This window comes from Procambarus clarkii, chromosome 47, assembly GCF_040958095.1.
Source record: "Procambarus clarkii isolate CNS0578487 chromosome 47, FALCON_Pclarkii_2.0, whole genome shotgun sequence".
In the NCBI taxonomy this organism is placed as follows: Eukaryota; Metazoa; Arthropoda; class Malacostraca; order Decapoda; family Cambaridae; genus Procambarus; species Procambarus clarkii.
The window spans coordinates 17,631,958-17,654,375 of NC_091196.1; the positions used below are offsets into that span (position 1 = coordinate 17,631,958).

At 45.0% G+C, this 22,418-nt stretch overlaps 1 protein-coding gene across 4 annotated transcripts in view; it reads right to left on the reverse strand.

Annotated features, from left to right (window-relative positions):
• The window catches only part of LOC123762887 (uncharacterized), a 226,765-nt gene that overhangs the window by 165,261 nt on the left and 39,086 nt on the right, over window positions 1-22,418 (reverse strand). The window contains exon 15 of one of the 4 annotated variants that reach the window (XM_069302006.1): window positions 2,408-9,635. The exons of 1 other annotated variant lie outside the window; for it this stretch is intronic. In XM_069302006.1, coding sequence (XP_069158107.1) covers window positions 9,606-9,635 — 30 coding nt within the window. In that variant the 3' untranslated portion in view covers window positions 2,408-9,605. Of the gene's footprint in view, window positions 1-2,407; window positions 9,636-18,539; window positions 19,513-22,418 lie in introns of those variants that run through there. 2 more of the 4 variants (XM_069302004.1, XM_069302005.1) reach the window with 2 other exon arrangements.

Consider the following 22,418-nt stretch of genomic DNA (forward strand, 5'->3'; position numbering starts at 1 on the left):
AGTCGCTGCTCGGTCACATTGGCACCAGAGTTGCAAGGGGCTCTTTAAGCAGTCGCTGCTCGGTCACACTGGCACCAGAGTTGCAAGGGGCTCTTTAAGCAGTCGCTGCTCGGTCACACTGGCACCAGAGTTGCAAGGGGCTCTTTAAGCAGTCGCTGCTCGGTCACATTGGCACCAGAGTTGCAAGGGCTCTTTAAGCAGTTGCTGCTCGGTCACATTGGCACCAGAGTTGCAAGGGCTCTTTAAGCAGTCGCTGCTCGGTCACACTGGCACCAGAGTTGCAAGGGGCTCTTTAAGCAGTCGCTGCTCGCGGTCACATTAGGGAATACGAGAAAACCATCAAGCAGGAATGACTACAAAGAAATTCTTTGTGACATATGGCAGAACTAGAATCTTTATTCAAAACCATTCATACAAATTACAGTAATTGCTGGGCTATATAGGTTAGAGCAGACTAAATAAAACTTACATTTTGCCATAAACTGAGTAACATTAAGCTTACAATTTCACAGGTGATGTATATTCGTAAAATAATGTGTAGTTTACCAATACAGCAGCAAGAAATATTGGCATTTGAAGAAAATAAACAAATCATACCACTAAGCTATATAAATCTGCACATCCCTACATTTGACAACAAATTCTGGGATTATTGTGTATCAGTCACTCAACACCCAGCTCATGTAACACAAATCTGCCTACTTCAGAAGGACTGACTGAGTGCCTGTCAACAAGCCATAAAAAAATTTCTCGTCCTAGCAGTCGTCAACTTGATCACCATTCACCTGTAGACTATGCCGACATGCTGCTTCAGCAATATGCAAGCACTGTCCGATAAGCAGCCTGCCTCTAGATGTACAACACCATCTGGCTAGTACCAAAATAAATCGTAACTTTAATATTGAAATTGCCTGTAGTGAAATAGCCTGATGATAACTATGGCATAACCCCCTTTGAAATTAAAAATGCACTCAAGAAAGGTAAGGCTACCTCTCCTGGAGAGGATGGCATCACATACAACACCATGAGAGTACTTGCTGAGCTGCCAAATAGCCCTTTGCTAGAATTGTTTAATCAAAGTCTAAGGCAGGGTGTCTTACCTGACCGCTGGACACGGACTAATAATACCCATACCCTAGTTCACAAAAATTCATACTCATTTCTCTGACGTCGTGCATGTGTAAAGTTCTTGAGAGGATTATCCTCGACAGACTAATGTTTCAAATCAAGCCCCACCTTGCCCCTAACCTGTATGGTTTCCTTCCTGGAAGAAGCACACAAACTTGCTTTGCTAAATATTTTATCAGAGAGGGACCAAACTCTCAGGCGGCATTTATTGATCTCCAAACTGTTTTTGATACAGCAAACAGAGAAATAATCTTAGAACAAGTCTCTTACAGTCTCCGTGGTGTAGTGGTAAGACACTTGCCTGGCGTTCCGCGAGCGCTATGTCATGGGTTCGTATCCTGGCCGGGGAGGATTTACTGGGCGCAATTCCTTAACTGTAGCCTCTGTTTAACGCAACAGTAAAATGTGTACTTGGATGAAAAGAAACGATTCTTCGCGGCGGGGATCGTATTCCAGGGACCATAGGATTAAGGACTTGCCCGAAACGCTACGCGTACTAGTGGCTGTACAAGAATGTAACAACTCTTGTATATATCTCAAAAAAACAAAAACAAAAAAAACTAGCCTCTTTTGGAGTTAAGGGAAGACTGTTGACATGGCTCAGGGGTTACCTGAGTAACAGAACCGCCTCAGTCCTTTTCAAGGGGTCAAAAGTAAACTTTGTGCACCCTTTGAGTTGGGTACACCCCAGGGTGTACCCAACAATTACAATTACAATTGTTACTTACAATTAGCAATTACAATTGTTACTTAACCTATTATAGGTATAGGTTAGGTAACAATTGTAATTACGAAGCAATAAGATGCTTACCTTAACATACTAAGTAGGTTAGGTAAGGTCGGTGTTTTCTATGAAGCTTTTCAAGGGAAACTATTATGTTAAGTATGTCACCTATGCACATGTTTAATAAGTCAATATTGACTTATTAGTTGCGTGCATAGGTGACATACTAAACATAATAGTTTCCCTTGAAAAGCTTCATAGAAAACACCGACCTTACCTAACCTACTTAGTATGTTAAAATAAGCATCTTATAGCTTCGTAATTACAATTGTTACTTAACCTATTATAGGTATAGGTTAGGTAACAATTGTAATTATGAAGCAATAAGATGCTTACCTTAACATACTAAGTAGGTTAGGTAAGGTCGGTGTTTTCTATGAAGCTTTTCAAGGGAAACTATTATGTTAAGTATGTCACCTATGCACATGTTTAATAAGTCAATATTGACTTATTAAATTTGCGAGAACGGGTTGCCTTTGTATGGATACCACCACATATAAATATAACCCATCATAATTAGACAGACATTGCAGCCAAATTAGCGTGTAACAAAGATGAAGTTGAATTAGATCTAGGTATCCCTATCTCTAATGTCAAAACTATATTGGTCCAAACACTCACGTCAGATAGGAAAGAAATTACTGATTCCCAACGACCTGAAAGCACTAGTATAAAAAGCTATTTGTTCAGATCTGAAACCTATATCTATGGGCAGCACAAAACGTCGACCAGACTGTGCAACACAGTGATTGCAAGGATCAGGTTGGGTCACCGTTACTTGTGGCAGGTGGCTGCAGGTGACGGATCTTCCAATCCTGAGCACTCCAGGTGCCAACTCTGTGAGCAGGAACTGCGGCATGATCTCCCGCACTACATCACCGAATGCCCAGTTATTAGACCTTTCAGACCAGTTGTCATGAGGAACCTGGAGCTTTGCAATTACTTTATTCACTCTCGTGTTCTTGAAGATATCCCCTCATATTGCACTAAAAATTTGGTAGTGCAGACTACTAAACATATGGCCCTGTATAACTAACCATCCTGCGAGATGGGGACTTTTAGTATCACTGCTACCTTATTCACTCGTATTGATGATAGCCTCATAATGCACCCGGAGTCTACCAGTGCAGACTGGTTATCACATGCCTCTGTATGACTTAACCATCCTGTGAGATTGGGATTTTTTAGCATCACATAGCTAGCTATTTGACACTGTACCCCCCTTCATATAGTCTAGGGCAGCTGCACAAATGCAGATGTACCTATTATATTAATACAAAAAATTGAGACAGTAGGACAGCCAAGGAGTTCTCACGTGATCAACCAGTTGGCTAACCTTGTAAGCTACCCTGGCTGCTGCCCAGTGACACCACCTTCACACATGGTTCCTTTCGGCAAGCCTTGCAAATAACTGAAAAATAAATTTAAAAATCCCACATAGAACACAGAGTGGATGTAGCATTAGCGTACCATCATCAGACGGACATTCCTGGAGCTGAGGACACCCACAGATGCTAGCGTGAGTATAACGTGCTGGTAGTGGTAGTACCACTTGCCAAGAGCCACACACTGATGGTGAAGGTTATCAAGCAATAAAAGTGTGATTGGACTTCAAACTCTCTTACTCTGGATGTGGATCAAGTCATAGTTGAGAAGGCAGAGAAAAACACTTGCACATTAAAATTAAAATCATGAGAACACACCTACAAATGTAGCCAATGTTCTCTGGTATCCATAAACAGTGCAAGATGATGTCTAGTGTTGGTGGTGAAGACTAGTCCCAGCAGAGACCTTAAGTGGTGCATGTGTAGGTTGAAAATTAATGCTAGTTTTACCAAACTGAAGAAGTGGAGAATATTGTCTACGCCAGGCAGTAGTAGTTAAGATGACCAAATCACACACCGGATGATTAAGAAACGACCATGTTTTGGTCCGTGCTGGACCATTATCAAGTTGTCTCTCTCGTCTTTCTTCATCATCTGATGTATGGTTTGGTCATCACATCTTCAGCCACGTTATTGTGACTCATCGTCTGCAAGCAGGATCTTAACAATGTCGAGCTACTGGAAGAAAATGTACGCAGCAAGAACAGTTCACAAAGGAACGTGCATGGAATGACCCAAGAACTGCCACAGAGAGAAGATAACTGGCGGAGGGTCAGGTACCAGTTTATTGCCTTAGGTACTCCAGACAGGTCACACCATATGGAGCATGGCAAAATCAGGAAATAATCACCCAAACTTCTCTAACTTTGTGACATGGCCAAATACTCTTAACCAGAAGCACAAACAATTTGATATAGACATAATGGACAACAAGTCAGAGCACTTCAAACCCAAAATGAAAACAAGGAGGGGCAAAAATGTTTAAAACTACAATATGTACCTCTGAAGTCCAGAGGCACAAAAAAATGTTCTTCTGAACGAGGAAAGGTCCCAGACAAAGGTCCTAAAATCTGGTCAAGCACCAAACACTTACAACCCCAGGCAGTGAAACAACCAACCAGCAAATATTGCCCCACCTTTCATAACAGGATCATGTTGAGCAAATGGAATGATAAGATATCACACGAGCACAATTGTGCACAAAAGTGTCGCATATCAGATACCTACAGGCATACAGCAGGGAGCAAGAAACATGCCACTAAACAAGCTAACAACCAGAAGTGAGCACAAGCCACGTCTAAATGCCAAGAATATTAAAGGTCAACGGTACAGTCTCGGCTTCATTATCAGTCGTCAAACCAGAGGAGACAAGGCTCTGAGCATCAACGTTACCACAGACCCTTCCCTACTGTATGGTAATCACAATTGTCTTGTATCCATAAGGCACAGTGGTGCACTTCCACATAACTGGCAGGAGGAGGACACTGTGCAATCAAATTTGAATAATGACAAAAGCTGTTAAGTGGACAGTGGGATACTAAGTGAATAGCAGAGTTCTTGAGCAGACAGTATAATACCTCTCAAAGCAAACACCACATTGCAAAGAATAAATTCATATTTTTCTTTAAAAATTTTTGAGAATCTTTCATGTTTTGTGTGGGAGAAATGTTTAATGTCAGTCATTATGTACATACATATACAAAACCCTTATTCTGTTTTGTTTTAAAACACAAATTAATAGTATAAAATGCTTGTGGTAATAATATCACATTTCCCCCCCTAAGGATAAACTTGAGTATAAACCAACTTTAATAATAAAATTTTATTTAATAAAAATTAGAAAAATTACAGGTACTGTATTTAACTGAAAACAGAATGATTTATCATATTGCTCAGTAAATGAAATATTTGATACGAACTATATTTTAAAGCAAAATCACAATTTGACAGTGTACAAGAATAGTAAATGGGAAAATGTCTTGTATTGAAGCACTTGCTGCACACCGTCCTCTAGGAAACAAGCTCCAGGAAACCTTGTTTAATAAAGATAAACTTTATACATAAAATTCTCTTTTTTTTTTTAACCATATTTTATATACCACCTGTTTCTTCCTGTTTTCATCTAAAGTTTATATTAATAATAATTTCAACTACAATGTTTTAAATGTTTTCATGTTATTTCAGCAGTAAAGTATTACACAACTCTTTAAGCATCAGAAAGCTAACCACAAAGCTTTTAACATCCACACTTCAAACAGTAAGAAATTACCAAAAAGCACTAAGCCTCTAAAGCTGTACAATACTGTTACAGAATGTTCAAGAGAACCTAGATCTATTTCAGGATATCAATACGAGAGTAGAAAAATACAAAACGAGTGATGTGGAAAGAACTGGATTCACCGAGAATGTTAGTGAGGAAGATAAAACTCTCAGAACGTGGGAAGCAAAGCTTCTGATCATTCTGACAGTAAGATCCTCATGAGTTTATCATGTGGCCAATAAGTAACCATCCAAGCCAGAGATTTTTCCCCAACTTCATGTTTCAGTGTCTGGAGAAAGACTGAGGACAGGTTACACTTGATAGTACATACAGTAATTTGTTATTTACAATAGATAACCAATACACCCCTAACCCCTACAACGTAACAACGATAACCCCTACAACGGTTACAGATTACATTATGACGTGTAAGAATTCACTTACGAAAGATGAAACGTGTACAAATAGCTTCTATGTCGGCAGCCTCCGTGAGATCATTGAAGGTAAGGAAACTATCAGAAGAAAGTGCCAAGTCATTACACCTATCACTAGCTGTTGCTAACAATCATCAATGTACATAAAAAATTGCCTTTAATTTATACAATACACTGAATATATAAAAAAGTAGTTTTGCTATTAGAATATTAGCTAGACCAATTACTACAGCTTGGACCTCAGTTGGTCCCAAGTCTGCTATGGTGCTGCGTAATTTCAGGTGTTTACATGTGATGTTTACTTTGGTCAGCTATCAGAATGTGCCTAGTAAATTGTCAAAGGTAGGGAAGTCCTATGGCTTTCATTCGTTTATTTCTTAGCTATTATTAGATGGTTTTTGAGCAAAAGAAGATTTTGAATGGTGTGGCATGTAATTTGTGTCGGAAATTATACTAAATACCAACTCCTAGCATACCAAGCAAATGCAGTCATGTTGGGCAAATGCTAATACTAACCCTAAATGGCTTAGTGAATCATTCAATGAATTCAATTCGGATTTCATGGCTACTTGTAGAAAATGGGACCATTGCCACATCACCTGGATTTCTATTTACTTATAACACGAATATTAGATAATTTTTAAACACCAGTTTGGGCACTAGAAACAATAAAAGTGCTACCACTTTTTATGACTGGACATAATTAAAACACAAATAAAAGCAGTCTCCTCCCGAAAGTCGATAAAGACAGAATTAGAACCGTTCAAGAGGACATGTCCCTTGAGAGTAAGAGATCCCATATGAGAGAAGCTTGCCCCCATCAGTCGACACGGACTAAAGTTCACAAAGAAACTTCTCGCAAGTCTCGCTACAAAGGAACCAGTCTCCCCGATCAACAAACGAGTTCACTGACCTTAGGGAGTACAGTACTGTATTCTATACCCAGTTAACAAACTAGTATATGTCAGTGGCCATTGTGTATATTCAGTGATAATTGGATAGGATGCGGGGCTAGCCACTCTGAACAGGTAAGCCTTGTTTTACTAATTCGTATCCTTTCTTTGTTATATGCTGCATATATTAGTTGCAGTTTACTACTCTGTAATTATTCGGCATGTGAAGTCCAAGGAGAAGGAGAAATTAAAACATTTAATCCTGGTGCAACACGAGGCATCCCAAGTTGCCATTAGGGCCTAAACGAATGGTTTCAGCATATTTGACAGAGGCGTGTCCATTGCTATTATTTCAAGCCACATACAACATAACTAAGCTGTCTTACATGTTAATTAACCATTGTAGACTAACCATTACTAACAAATTAGAATTAATCTATTACACACAGAAATCACAATAGCGTGATGCATCAAATGAACAAATCCACAAGGGCTGTGATGAGGGTTCGAACCTACGTCTGAGAGGATCCCAGACGCACCTTAATCGACTGTGCCACGACATGGAAAAGAATTGCAACCGGGAATTCTCGGTTGCATCCTCCCTCTCGGTTGTAGGTTCGATCCTCTCGGACGTAGGTTCCATCCTCTCGGACGTAGGTTCCATCCTCTCGGACGTTGGCTCGATCCTCTCGGACGTAGGTTCCATCTTCTCGGACGTAGGTTCCATCCTCTCGGACGTAGGTTCCATCCTCTCGGACGTAGGCTCGATCCTCTCGGACGTAGGCTCAATCCTCTCGGACGTAGATTCGATCCTTTCAGACGTAGGTTCGAACCCTCATCACAGTCCCTTGTGGATTTGTTCATTTGATGCATCACGCCATTGTGATTTCTGTGTGTAATGATGTAAGGGAAAAGAGGTAGAACAGCACGTTGACAGAGCCCGGGTGCATGGGGGGAATTGTGTAAAACCCTGTTTTGTGTCTTGGAGAGACTGCAGGATCCGTGCGAGGGCAGCAGCACTCCCGGGTGCAATTCTTTTCCATGTCGTGGCACAGTCGATTAAGGCGGGCCTGGGATCCTCTCAGATGTAGGTTTGAACCCTCATCATAGCCCTTGTGGATTTGTTCAACCAATCTATTAATTTCGATTGGGATATCATTAAATAACCCCCAGGTTGCGAAGGGAAGTTCCTAGCAGGACAACTATACTGTAAAATCATACAGTCCAGTAAGAAATTACAGTCTGCTTAAATTATAAATAAATTCTCAAGAAGTAAATAAGAAATTAAATAAAACAAAGTAAATAAATAAAATTACTGCTGGGAGATTTTCCCCACAATTGGGGAAGAGCAAAAGTTGTGACTTTAATGCATTAAGCATCTGGAAACAATGTGTGAAGCTAACGTTTAGGGAACATAACCAAGCAAACATTGCATTAACTCAGGGTTGCCAGATTGGGCTGTACCATAATTCATTACTTCTGAAAACCCAGCTATGTACGTTACTACTTGCTACTATTTTGGCCCATTTATAAAAAAAGCTGGATTAGTTACTCTGAAAAACACATCAAAACAAAATATTTGGGCACTTTTATTATACATTTCCAACTTTTAGGCCTTAAACTCGCTATCTACTTCAGCAAAACAGATTCTGGCAACCTCGAGTTAGCTACAAAAAATGATGAATGGATTACAAGCCCCCTTCAAATCCAGGGGAGGGGGGGGGGGCTTCAAATCCCATCACAATGCTCATAACATTTAAATAACTAGTACTGTCCCATCTTGAGTACTGCTCGATACTCACTCTCCCTTTAAAGCAGGAAAGTTTTAGGAAATAGTAGGAATACAGAGGACATGTACAACACACAAACATGATAAAGCACCTAAACTACTGGGATCATCTCAAAGCACTCGAGAAGTACCGGACCAACCGGACTGTAGTGGACCTGTGGGCCGCCCGCTCCAAGCAACAGCCTGTTGGACCGAGCTCTCACAAGTCAAGCCTGGCCCCAGGTTGGGCTTGGGGTGTAGAAGAACTCCCAGAACCCCATCCATGTACAATCTCTGACAGTAGAGACTTGCTGGCTGATCAGTGGCAGTCAATCCTGCCTCACAAAGTCATGCTCACTCCATTAGTTCCACAACCAACCCATCCACACTATATATATACTACCCTCCTTACTTTGTCATAATTAAAAACATAAAACACTTTTCAAATGTCTGGAGCAATATATAAAATATTTGCATCATACAATACTTAAGTGTGTGTGTCAGGCAACTGCAAATTGTTGTGTAATATTTTATTTATTTTCTTAGCAAAATAATTCAACCCATGCTAAAGTGATATTTGAGAACAAGAATGCTAATTATCAAGAGAACTGATAAAGAATACCCCTGGAAAAAGTTAGGTTAAGCAGTGATGGTATGGATACCTGAAGCTCCTTCACAACAGCTAGTCTTGTTTACGCCAAATAATGGTCAACATCCTTTCTCTAAAATGTCAATTTCTGGTTATCCAGAGGTACCAGCTAGTTAAAATAATGAGGGTTGTACTGTATTAGGAAATGCAAATTCTGGGATTATCACTTTTATGCTAAGTTTTGAAGTGTAATTACCAAAGTGTAGTTGCAGAATGAATGTTACACTTGTGGTGGTGCATCTTTCCAGTAAGCTATCACACGATGCTTTGAAACTACCGACAGTATTGACGTCCCACAACCTACTCACTTAACTTGTTCCAACCATCTACCATTCTGTTTGCAAAAGAAAACTGTGGATGAATTTTTGTTTCACAGGTTAGAATAATCAGATGACTATCAACAAATTGTTATAATGTGTCAGAGTACAACTAATGATGCATTTCTTATGCTTTATGACTACTGGATTATATTGTGGCATCACTGCGCATCCTAAGCCATTTGGACTTCATTATGTGTTAAACTTAAGGCTGGAAATTGACAGTATTAAAAGTAAGTAAGTAATTATCAAAAGAAGGCACCAAACCGGGAAGGCTATGTAGCACCATCAAATACGCAAAATAATCAGAGGGCGCTAAATATCACCAAGGATGCCAATACGAGAACAAAAACGCATAAGGCGAACGATATCAAAAGTATCCGAGTCACCAAGAATTCTATCGAGGGACAGGTGACCGCGAGGGGCGGTCGGAAAGCAAGACACACGCTCGTCCTGGAAGTCAGGACATTCAAGAAGGACATGCACGACCGTAAGAGGGACAATGCAACTAGGACAATAAGGAGCAGGGCGGCGCTCCATCAAGTGACCATGGGTTAAGCGAGTATGGCCAATACGCAACCTCGCCAGAGCTGTTTCCCACCGCCGGTTACGGTGAAAGGAGGACGGCCACGAGGAAACACAACATTTAAGAGTACGTAGCTTGTTACCAGTAACAGACAACCAAGAAGCCTGCCAACGGGTAAGGACTGAGGAATGGATAACCGGGTAAAAGTCGGAATACGGAATGCCTTTGCGAGAGATGGGACAAGAGCGGACAGTTTCCTTGGCAGCAGCATCCGCACGCTCATTTAAAGACACACCAATATGGCTGGGAACCCAACAAAACTCAACCGACTTAAATTTACTGTGAACGAGAAACGGCCAATGCTGGATCTCGACAACTACTGGATGAACCGGATTAAAGCACCCGAGAGCCATGAGGGCACTACGAGAGTCAACAACAACCACAAAGGAAGACTGACAACGAGAAAGCAGGAGACGAAGAGCATAGAGAATAGCATAAAGTTCCGCTGTAAAGATGCTAGTCTCCGGAGGCAAGCGACACATATAAGTGCGATCAGGAAAAACAACAGAGTAGCCAACACCGTCCGCTGACTTAGACCCATCGGTGAAGACAGAAACGGAGCGGGAGTGAGAAGAAAAGTGCTCGAGGAAAAGGCGTTTCAGAACCGTAGGAGGGGTAAAAGCTTTAGTGATACGAGTCAAGGATGTACAAAACTGCGGAAGAGGGACCCTCCACGGGGGCAAAGAAGGAACAACACGAGGAGAAACATCAGAAATACGAACGGAAAGAGAATCCTGTAGGCGAGATAACCGGACAGAAAGAGGGAGGTGGTGAAGAGGAACAGGAACCGCAGGAGGGGTAAAGGTTAAAGCACGACAGAGGCGAGAGGAAGGATGTTGCAAGGACCGCGCAAGATAGCGAAGACAGTAGCGATCACGGCGGTCCTGGAGAGACAGGAAGCCAGTGTCAACATACAAGCTAAGGATGGGAGTCGAACGAAAGGCACCAGAACTGAGGCGCAACCCAGTATGGTGCAAAGCATCAAGACGGCGAAGAGTAGGAGAAGGAGAAGCAGACGAGTAAGCAGGGCAACCATAATCGAGCTTAGACAGGACGAGAGAGGAATGTAAAGCAAGGAGAGTGCGCCTATCTGCCCCCCAAGAAGTATGGGACAAGACCCGAAGGAGGGTAAGGGCCTTAGAGCACTCAACACGGAGGTAAGAGATATGGGGAGACCAAGACAAACGAGTGTCAAGGAATAACCCCAAAAGCTTCGCGGAATCTTTGTATTCAAGGGGAAGACCATAAAGTGACAAAGAGGGATGAAGAACAACCCGTTTCCGCGTAAAAGTCATGGCACAAGTCTTAGAAGTAGAGAACTTGAAGCCATGACCTGTGGCCCAAGACGACACGGCATCAATTGCAAGTTGAAGCCGGCGTTGAAGGAGAGGCGAATCATCACCCTGACAACAAAGGGTAAGATCATCGACATAGAGAGCGGAGAAGACACCAGAAGGAAGAGAGGAAAGAAGACCATCGAGGGCAACCAGAAAAAGAGTAGTGCTCAGAACACTACCCTGGGGCACACCTTCGTATTGCTGAAAAGAGGGAGAGAGAGCGGTACCAAGGCGCACCCGAAAGGAACGACGAGAGAGGAAGCTGCGGAGAAAGAGAGGGAGATGACCACGAAGGCCAAAAGAATGAAGTTGAGATAGGATATGATAACGCCAAGTGGTGTCGTAAGCCTTTTCTAGGTCAAAAAGGACGGCAACAACGGAGGTCTTCGCAGCAAAAGCAGTACGAATATAGACCTCCAAGTTCACCAGGACATCTGTCGTGCTGCTGCACTTGCGGAAACCAAATTGAGAAGGGGAGAGGTGATGGTGTTCCAGGAACCACATCAGACGAACGTTAACCATACGTTCAAAGAGTTTGCAGACACAACTTGTGAGAGCAATAGGGCGAAAGTCCTTAGGGGAAGTACCCAGAGACCCCGGTTTGCGAACAGGGAGGACAACGGCATCGAGCCAGTCCTCAGGGACTGACGACGACTCCCAGATCCGATTATACAGACTCAGTAAATACTGAGACGTGCTCGGAGGGAGATGGCGAAGCATCTCATAATGAATACCATCGGAGCCCGCCGCCGTAGAACCGCAGAGGGCCAGCGCAGACCGAAGTTCAGAGAGAGAGAAGGGATCATTATAGGGAAGCTGAAGATGAGTGCAGAAATCTAAAGGACGAGACTCAAGGACAGGTTTACGAAGAAGGAAAGATTGGGGAAGATGAAGACCAGAGCTAACAGAAGAAAAGTGGGAACCCAGTTCGGAAGCGACCTGCAACGGGTCCGCCACAAGAGTATCATGGAGGTGAAGGACCGGTGAAACATCGGGAACGAACTTACCCGCTATCTTGCGGATACGCTTCCAGATCTGGGCCAGAGGGGTTTCGGACGTAATTGTTGAGACATAAGATGCCCAACATTCACGTTTAGCTGTACGGATGGCCCTACGGGCCACCGCACTCGCTTTCCGAAAGAAAAGAAAAGAATTGGTCGTCTGCCTACGGCGGTGCTTCTTCCAGGCTGCACGCTTACAGCGGACAGCCCGAGCACAGTCCGCATTCCACCAGGGAACGCACTTCCGTGGACCCCGAGAGGAAGAGCGAGGAATAGAGCGGAGGGCAGCGTCGAAGACAGTGTCATGAAAAAGGAGGAGAGCGCGAGAGAGGGGCAGAAGGGAGAGGTCAGAGAGAGTAGCACTGAGGGAAAATAGGGCCCAGTCCACCTTAGCAAACTGCCACCTAGGGAAAGAGAGGGAAGGGCGAAAAGAGAAAAAGGAAACAAGGATGGGGAAATGATCACTTCCATGGAGGTCATCAAGAACCTGCCATGTGAAATCTAAGTAAAGAGAAGAAGAGCAGAGAGAAAGATCAAGACAAGAAAGGGTGCGAGTTCGAGAGTCCAAATGAGTGGGCTCACCAGAATTCAGAAGAGACAGGGAAGAAGAGAGGAGAAACGGCTCAAGGAGGCGACCCCGGGTATTCGTCAGAACGTCACCCCAAAGAGAATGACGACAATTGAAGTCACCCAGCAGGAGCACAGGCTCCGGCAAGGAGTCTAGGAGGTGTTTCAAATCAGGAAGAGAGAGCGGGACACTCGGGGGGAGATAAATGGAACAAACTGTGTACCATTTCCCCACAAAGATACGAGCAGCAGAACAATGGAGAGGCGAAGGAAAAAGTAAAGGAACAAAGGGAACATCAGCCTGAATCAAGAGAGCAGAAGAATTAGAAGCCCCAGCAATGGCTGGGGGGGGGGGGAGAAACGAATAGCCACGAAAACGACCAGGACGAGCACCAAGCATTGGCTCCTGGAGACAGACACAAAGGGGCGAAAACCGCGAAACCAGAAGTTGGAGTTCGAGGAAATTGGCGTAATAACCTCGAACGTTCCATTGAAGAATGGACAACGACGAGAAGAGAAAGGACAAAAACAGAGAACAAGGAAGAAACAAAGGCGAAAGACCAACAGAGCACGTTAAAGAATATCAGGGTCGGGATCAGGGTCAGCAAAGTCAGGGTTAGGGGGCATGGGTAAACTGAGCAAAGACGGAGGGAAGGAAACGGGAGAACAGATCAGAGGTGGGCGGGCAGGGTCCGGAGGAGGAGGAGGAGGAGGAGGAGGAGGAGGAGGAGGAGGAGGAGAAGACAACGGAGAGGAGCAGTCAAGGACAGCAGCAGGAAGAGGGGGAGTAGAAAGAGAGGAGCGCACCCCAGCAAGAGCAGCAACCGAAAGGGAAGCAGGGGCCAAAGAAACCTCCATAGCAGGAACAGGGGGCGCAAGCACTGAAATGGGAGGGGAAGGAGCAACAGAGCCAGAAGGAGGAGCTGAGGAAGAAAGCGAAGCCTTCTTACCCGCCGGGGAAGAGGAAGGAGAGGAGCCAGGCTTACGCTTCTGACTTAAAGAGACCGGTGTCCCAGCAACTACGTACCGGGCAACGGATTCCAGTGTCTCAACAGGAGAAGCCGAACGAGAGCACACACGACGGCCGTTAGGAGAGCGATGGACATCCGCCCGCACCGACAGGCGGTGGGGAGAGCCAATAGACGGAGGAAGAGGATGGGAAGGAGGATCGGAGGGGGACGAGGAAGAAGACACAGAAGACACGACAGACCGGGTAGAAGGAAGGGGAACCCCAGACAGAGGACCAGGAGGAGGATCCTTCGGGAGAGAACCCAAAGGGACAGAGGAGGGGGCAGTGGGCGCATCAGGGTCCAAGGCCCGGAAACGGTTGTGAGTCTGAGGAAGGCGGGAAGGACGAGGAGAGGAAGAGCGCAACACGCGAGCATAAGAGATATTAGCATAAGGCGGGAGCCGGCGAACCTGGCGCCTCGCCTCAGGAAAAGATAAACGCTCCCGGTGCTTCAAGTTGAGGACGGCTGCCTCAAGCTTGTAATGGACACACGCACGGGAGAAGGTAGGATGGGCCTCACCGCAGTTGAGGCAACGAGCCTGGGGAGAAGCGCACTCCGACTTAGAGTGACCTTCGCCACCACACAAAGGAGAGAGACAGTCCCGGAGCAGCGGAGGGCACCATGCCCAAACCTCCAGCACTTGTTGCAGAGCCGAGGAGAAGGAATGTACTCCTGGACAGAGCACCTGGCACCAGCAAGAATGACAGAGGGTGGAAGGGTCCTACCATCAAAGGTAATCTTCACAACCCGGAGGGGTTGACGGCGACTACCACGAGGGGGACGAGTAAACGTGTCCACCTGGAGAATAGAATGGCCCTGGGCAGCGAGGATATGTCGAATATCGTCGTGGCAGTCGCACAGGTCCCGAACACCGGTCGCAACATGGGGCGGGAGCAAAATAGTGCCAACACTGGCATTCAACTGAACGTTCTTCGAGACCCGAACGGGGGTCTCGTCAAGGCAGGATAAGGCAGCCAAGCGGGAAGCAGCATCCTGAGAAGGAGCAGCAACGACACGTGTACCGAGACGAGTGGGGTTGAAAGTAATGGAGGCATCCACGGAATCAATGAGATGTCGATGGAGGGAGAAATCGTCAGGAGGCGCAGAATCAAGAGGGAGGAGATCAAAATATTTGGCCCACGAAGCGGGACCAAACAAGGCTTGATAGGTAGCAGTACTGGAAGGAATCGAGCGAGGGCGGCGGTGAGAACCCCCAGAGAGAGGGGTTAAAAGGCGCAGTAGTTACAACTAGAGAAGGAGCCGCGCCAGGGGACGAGGTAGTCACCACTGGGGGCTTGGGGCTCGACCCAACCACAGAGGAGGGAGGGGAGCCAGAGGAAGGAGTCAGAGAGGCCAAAGGAGGAGCAAGGTCGGGGCCCAATGCAGCGGAGGCTACAGAGCCCGGTCTTCCAATACGGACCGACTCGGGGGCTTGGTCGCCCACCCCACGAGCCTGAGAAGGTAAACCAGAAGAAGCCGAAGCAGGGGTAATCATCTTGAGGGGGAGTAGGAAGAGGGGGAGTAGAAAGAGGGGAGCGCACCCCAGCAAGAGCAGCAACCGAAAGGGAAGCAGGGGCCAAAGAAACCTCCATAGCAGGAACAGGGGGCGCAACCACTGAAACGGGAAGGGAAGGAGCAACAGAGCCAGAAGTAGGAGCTAAGGAAGAAAGCGAAGCCTTCTTACCCGCCGGGGAAGAGGAAGGAGAGGAGCCAGGCTTACGCTTCTGACTTAAAGAGACAGGTGTCCCAGCAACTACGTACCGGGCAACGGATTCCAGTGTCTCAACAGGAGAAGCCGAACGAGAGCACACACGACGGCCGTTAGGAGAGCGATGGACATCCGCCTGCACCGACAGGCGGCGGGGAGAGCCGATAGATGGAGGAAGAGGATGGGAAGGAGGATCGGAGGGGGACGAGGAAGAAGACACAGGAGACATGACAGACCGGGTTGAAAGAAGGGGAACCCCAGACAGAGGACCAGGAGGGGGACCCCTCGGGAAAGAACTCAAAGGAACAGAGGAGGGGGCAGTGGGCGTATCAGGGTCCAAGGCCCGGAAACGGTTGAGAGTCTGAGGAAGGGGGGAAGGACGAGGAGAGGAAGAGCGCAACACGCGAGCATAAGAGATGTTAGTATAAGGCGGGAGCCGGCGAACCTGGCGCCTCGCCTCAGGAAAAGACAAACGCTCCCGGTGCTTCAGGTTAAGGACGGCCGCCTCAAGCTTGTAATGGACACAGGCACGGGAGAAGGTAGGATGGGCCTCACCGCAGTTGAGGCAGCGAGCTTGGGGAGAAGTGCACTCCGACTTAGAGTGACCTTCACTCCCACACAAAGGACAGAGAGAGACAGTCCCAGAGCAGCGGAGGGCACCATGCCCAAACCTCCAGCACTTGTTACAAAGTCGAGGAGAAGGAATATACTCCTGGACAGAGCACCTAGCACCAGCAAGAATGACAGAGGATGGGAGGGTCCTACCATCAAAGGTGATCTTCACAACGCGAAGGGGTTGACGGCGACGACCACGAGGGGGACGAGTAAACGAGTCAACCTGGAGGACAGAATGGCCTTGGGCATCAAGGATATGCCGAATATCATCGTGGCAATCCTGCAGATTCCGAACACCGGTTGCAACATGGGGTGGGAGGAGAATAGTGCCAACACTGGAATTCATCTGAACGTTCTTGGAGACCCGAACAGGGAACTCGCCAAGGCAAGATAAGGCAGCCAAGCGGGAAGCCGCATCCTGAGAAGGAGCAGCAACGACACGTGTACCGAGACGAGTGGGGTTGAAAGTAACACACGCATCCACGGAATCTACAAGATGCCGATGGAGGGAGAAATCGTCAGGAGGCGCAGAATCAAGAGGGAGGAGATCAAAGTATTTGGCCCATGAAGCAGGACCAAACAAGGCCTGATACGCATCAGCACGGGAAGGAATCGAGCGAGTGCGGTTGGGGCGCGAACGGCGTTGAGAACCCCTAGAGAGAGAGGGGTCAAAAGGCACAGTAGTCACAACGAAAGACTTAGCCACACCAGGGGACGAAGTGGTCACCACCGGGGGCTGGAGGCTCGACCCAACCTCAGAGGAGGGAGGGGAGCTGGGGGAAGAAGTCAGGACGGTCAAAGGAGGAGCAAGGTCGGGGCCCAACGCAGCGGGAGCTACAGAGCCTGGTCTTCCAATACAGGCCGACTCGGGGGCTTGGTCGCCCACCCCACAAGCCTGAGAGGGTACAACGGAAACATTCAATGACATAGAGACGAAAAGTGACAAATTCATCCACGAATGTGCCCCCATACCCACCATGGAGCCACAATTAGAGGCAGGACACCCAACAGGAAGCTATCGCTGATCATGCCGGGGCCCCCTAGGGGTGCGTCGTGAGTATATGCCCCACAAACGCCACCTTAAGAACCGTCAGTCCGTCGAGATCGGGTTCAGCGACTAAAGGGGGATTGACAATAAAAGGTTCCCCTCGCTCGAGACGTCGGGTACTACAGTTCTACGGGTGCAAGAGTATGCCTCCTCAAGCACCCGGGCGTCAAAATAGAAGAAGTCCAAAGAAAGAATCCAAAACAAGCAAAAGGTCGGCAGGAAACGACAAGCAGATAGGAGAAGAGGTGGGAGAAAAACGAAACATAAGGAAAAGGAAAAGCGATCCGGCACAATTGGAGAAGACAGCAGCAGGAGTGCAAGGCCAGAAAAGGACAGAGGACTGCCCAACGGAGCATCACACTCCGGCAGCCGTCCACCAAGCCCCCTCACGACGCCAACGGGCCGGAAGGGGAGGGGGTAAAAAGTTGTAAACAAGTGCTTAACAGTATCACTCACTTTGGGCCTGACTTGCGTCCACTACAAAAATATTTGTATAAAATTCATTTTTAATCCGATCGACCTCGGGATAGTATCAAAATGAGCGCCTTTAGAATGCGCACAATTTGGTACCAAAATAAAAGATATAACATGAAACTTGATGTCCAAACACTTGAAAGATTATAAATAGGTTTTTGGTCAAAATATTAAAATATTTGGTAAACTTCTATTTATTGTCCTATTATGTTGGGACTAGTTTTAATATGCGCGCCTTTATGATGCGAACAATTTAATACCAAAATGAAAGATGTAACAAAAATTTATGTCAGCACACTGGAAAGATATAAATAATTGTGATGATGAGCTTCCAGAATTAAAATATTTGTTAAAATTCCAGTTATTGCTCTATTATTATGGGACTAGTTTTAAAATATGCGCCTTTTTATTGCGAACAATTTGATACCAAAATGAAAGACGTAACACAAAAATTGATGTTATCAAACTGGGAGTCACACCAGGCTTTTGGACATTATATTCATATACACCTGTAGGGAATTTAATTGCGAACACAATGATACCAAAACGAACGATGTAGCCCGAGAATTAAGGTGAGAAAGCTGAAACGAGTATACACATTTAGAGTATACACATTTAGCGCGTGGCACTTGCCCGCACGCTCGCCCACACGCTGTCCATGACCTCTAAGTTGACCGCGCGCATGTCGGGTGAGCGATAGTGTTAATATTGATCAAATACAATTCCAAGTACATTCTATGACTAGAAAACATGTTGAAAATATAAATGTTAAAATGTGGAAAACCAGTTTAAACAAAATAAGAAAGTAAAAGAAATAGACGGGAGAAAACAAATTGGATCACTGGAGGGCATGGAGAGAAAACAAACATTGGTTCAGTCCTCTCTGAGCGACGGTAACGTCTGGATGCTCATCTCCACTTGTTAGGTCAAGTCAGATGATCAGCCACCTGAGTAACTAGTGGATGGCCTTTTATTGTACTTGTGGAGCTATTTTATATAAAAGTAGGAATAGGATTGCTCATGTACATGTCCCAGTGACGCTGGCAATTTGTGCGCCCACAGAGTGCCAATTTTATCCCCACAGAAAGGCAAATTAAACTTAGCAGACATGACATTGAAAATGACGATTACAGTTGTCGGAAGGTTCTGGCGTTTTGCGCAAATGACGACTGTAGGCGTCACAAAAATTGTGAAGGTTAATATGCAATAAGGTTATCATGCACCTGCACCAGGCCTCGATTCCTGAAATATGATATTCGTAAAAAAAAATTTCAGGCCTTTAATATTTTTTGGAGAAACAGCCTGGATAGTAGTGTTATCCCTAACACACAAGCCAGTAGAGATAGCACCACTATATAAAGGAGGGAATAAAGCAGAGAACAAAATATAGACTGTTAGCACTAACATCACACATCATAATCTTTGAAAGAGTGCTAAGAAATAAGATCAACACACACAATCACATCATCTTCATAAGCTTGGACAACATGGCTTCAGAACAGGGTGCACCTGTCTCTCAGTTGCTAGACCACTAAGACATGGCTGCAGCTGTGTTGGAAGACCAGGAAAACACTGATGTAATATACAAAAACTTTGCAAAAACTTTTAACAAATGCAACGATGGTGTTAATGCACACAAAAGGTATTATTGGAAAAATATTCAGATGGATCTTTAACTTCCTAACAAAACTCAGTGTGTAATAGCCAACAAAGAAAAATCTAAATTGTCTGTGTACCTAGTCATAAAAGTGAGAGAGAGAGAGAGAGAGTGTGTGAGTGAGAGAGAGAGTGTGTGAGTGAGAGAGAGAGTGTGTGAGTGAGAGTGAGAGAGAGTGAGAGAGAGTGAGAGAGAGTGAGAGAGAGTGAGAGAGAGTGAGAGAGTGAGAGAGAGAGAGAGAGAGAGAGAGAGAGTGAGAGAGTGAGAGAGAGAGAGAGTGAGAGAGTGAGAGAGTGAGAGAGTGAGAGAGTGAGAGAGTGAGAGAGTGAGAGAGTGAGAGAGTGAGAGAGTGAGAGAGTGAGGTGTGTGTGTGTGTGTGTGTGTGTGTGTGTGTGTGTGTGTGTGTGTGTGTAATTACCTAAGTGTAATTACCTAAGTGTAGTTACAGGATGAGAGCTACGCTCGTGGTGTCCCGTCTACCCAGCACTCTTTGTCATATAACGCTTTGAAACTACTGACGGTCTTGGCCTCCACCACCTTCTCACTTAACTTGTTCCAACCGTCTACCACTCTATTTGCGAAGGTGAATTTTCTTATATTTCTTCGGCATCTGTGTTTAGCTAGTTTAAATCTATGACCTCTTGTTCTTGAAATTCCAGGTCTCAGGAAGTCTTCCCTGTCGATTTTATCAATTCCTGTAACTATTTTGTATGTAGTGATCATATCACCTCTTTTTCTTCTGTCTTCTAGTTTTGGCATATTTAATGCTTCTAACCTCTCCTCGTAGCTCTTGCCCTTCAGTTCTGGGAGCCACTTAGTAGCATGTCTTTGCACCTTTTCCAGTTTGTTGATGTGCTTCTTAAGATATGGGCACCACACAACAGCTGCATATTCTAGCTTTGGCCTAACAAAAGTCATGAACAATTTCTTTAGTATATCGCCATCCATGTATTTAAATGCAATTCTGAAGTTAGAAAGCATAGCATAGGCTCCTTGCACAATATTCTTTATGTGGTCCTCAGGTGATAGTTTTCTATCTAGAACCACTCCTAGATCTCTTTCTTTATCAGAATTCTTTAAAGATTTCTCACATAATATATAGGTTGTGTGGGGTCTATGTTCTCCTATTCCACATTCCATAACATGACATTTATTAACATTAAATTCCATTTGCCAAGTGGTGCTCCATATACTTATTTTGTCCAGGTCTTCTTGAAGGGCATGACAGTCATCTAAATTTCTTATCCTTCCTATTATCTTAGCATCATCAGCAAACATGTTCATATAATTCTGTATACCAACTGGTAGATCATTTATGTACACAATAAACATCACTGGTGCAAGAACTGAACCCTGTGGTACTCCACTTGTGACATTTCTCCATTCTGATACATTGCCTCTGATTACTGCCCTCATTTTTCTATCAGTCAGAAAATTTTTCATCCATGATAGAAGCTTACCTGTCACCCCTCCAATATTTTCCAGTTTCCAGAACAACCTCTTATGTGGAACTCTGTCGAAAGCCTTTTTTAGGTCCAGATAGATGCAGTCAACCCAACCATCTCTTTCCTGTAATATCTCTGTGGCTCGATCACAGAAACTGAGTAAATTCGATACACAGGATCTTCCAGATCGAAAACCATACTGTCTGTCTGATATTATATCATTTCTCTCTAGGTGTTCTACCCATTTAGTTTTGATTAGTTTTTCCAATACTTTCACTATTACACTTGTCAATGATACAGGTCTATAATTGAGGGGGTCTTCCCTGCTGCCACTTTTGTAGATTGGAACTATGTTAGCCTGTTTCCACCCGTCTGCTACGATTCCTGTACACAGGGATGCCTGAAAGATCAGGTGAAGTGGAATGCTGAGCTCAGATGCACATTCTCTCAGAACCCATGGTGAAACGCCATCTGGGCCAGCTGCTTTGTTCTTACCGAGCTCCTTGAGCATTTTTTCCACTTCGTCTCTAGACACCTCTATGTGTTCTATGTTGTTCTCTGGAATTCTTATTGTATCTGGTTCCCTAAAGATTTCATTTTGTACAAACACACTTTGGAACTTTTCGTTTAGTGTTTCACACATTTCCTTTTCATCTTCCGTGAATCTATTTCCCATTTTCAACCTCTGAATATTATCCTTTACCTGCAATTTGTTGTTTATGAATTTATAGAATAGACCTGGTTCTGTTTTACATTTGTCCGCAATCCCTTTTTCAAAATTTCTTTCTGCCTCTCTCCTCACTGCCGTGTAGTTGTTTCTCGCATCTTTGTATCGCTGGTATGTTTGGGGGTTCGGCCTCTTCCTGTATTGATTCCATTTTTGTGTCTTTCGGTCTCTAGCCCTCTCGCAATTTCTATTGAACCAATCCTGTTTCCTAGTTCTGCATCTCTGTTTTGGTATAAATTTTTTTGTGCCTTTATCATATATTTCACAAAACTTGCCATACATCTCATTCACTTCCTTGCCTAGCATCAAGTCTGTCCAATTATACTCACTAAAAAAATTTCTAAGGTCACCATAATGTCCTCTCCTGAAGTCTGGTTTTTCAACTGCTTCAACCTCCTTATTTTCTTCCAGCTTATAATGCATTGCATACTTTATTCCCAAAAAGACATGGTCACTTTTACCCAAGGGAGGAAGGTACTGAATGTCAAATATCTCTTCCTCCTTCCTGGTAAATATCAAATCTAGCATGGAGGGAACGTCCCCTTCCCTCATCCTCGTAGCTTGTTTAACATGTTGATACAAGAATGTTTCCAGGATGAGGTGTGTGTGTGTGTGTGTGTGTGTG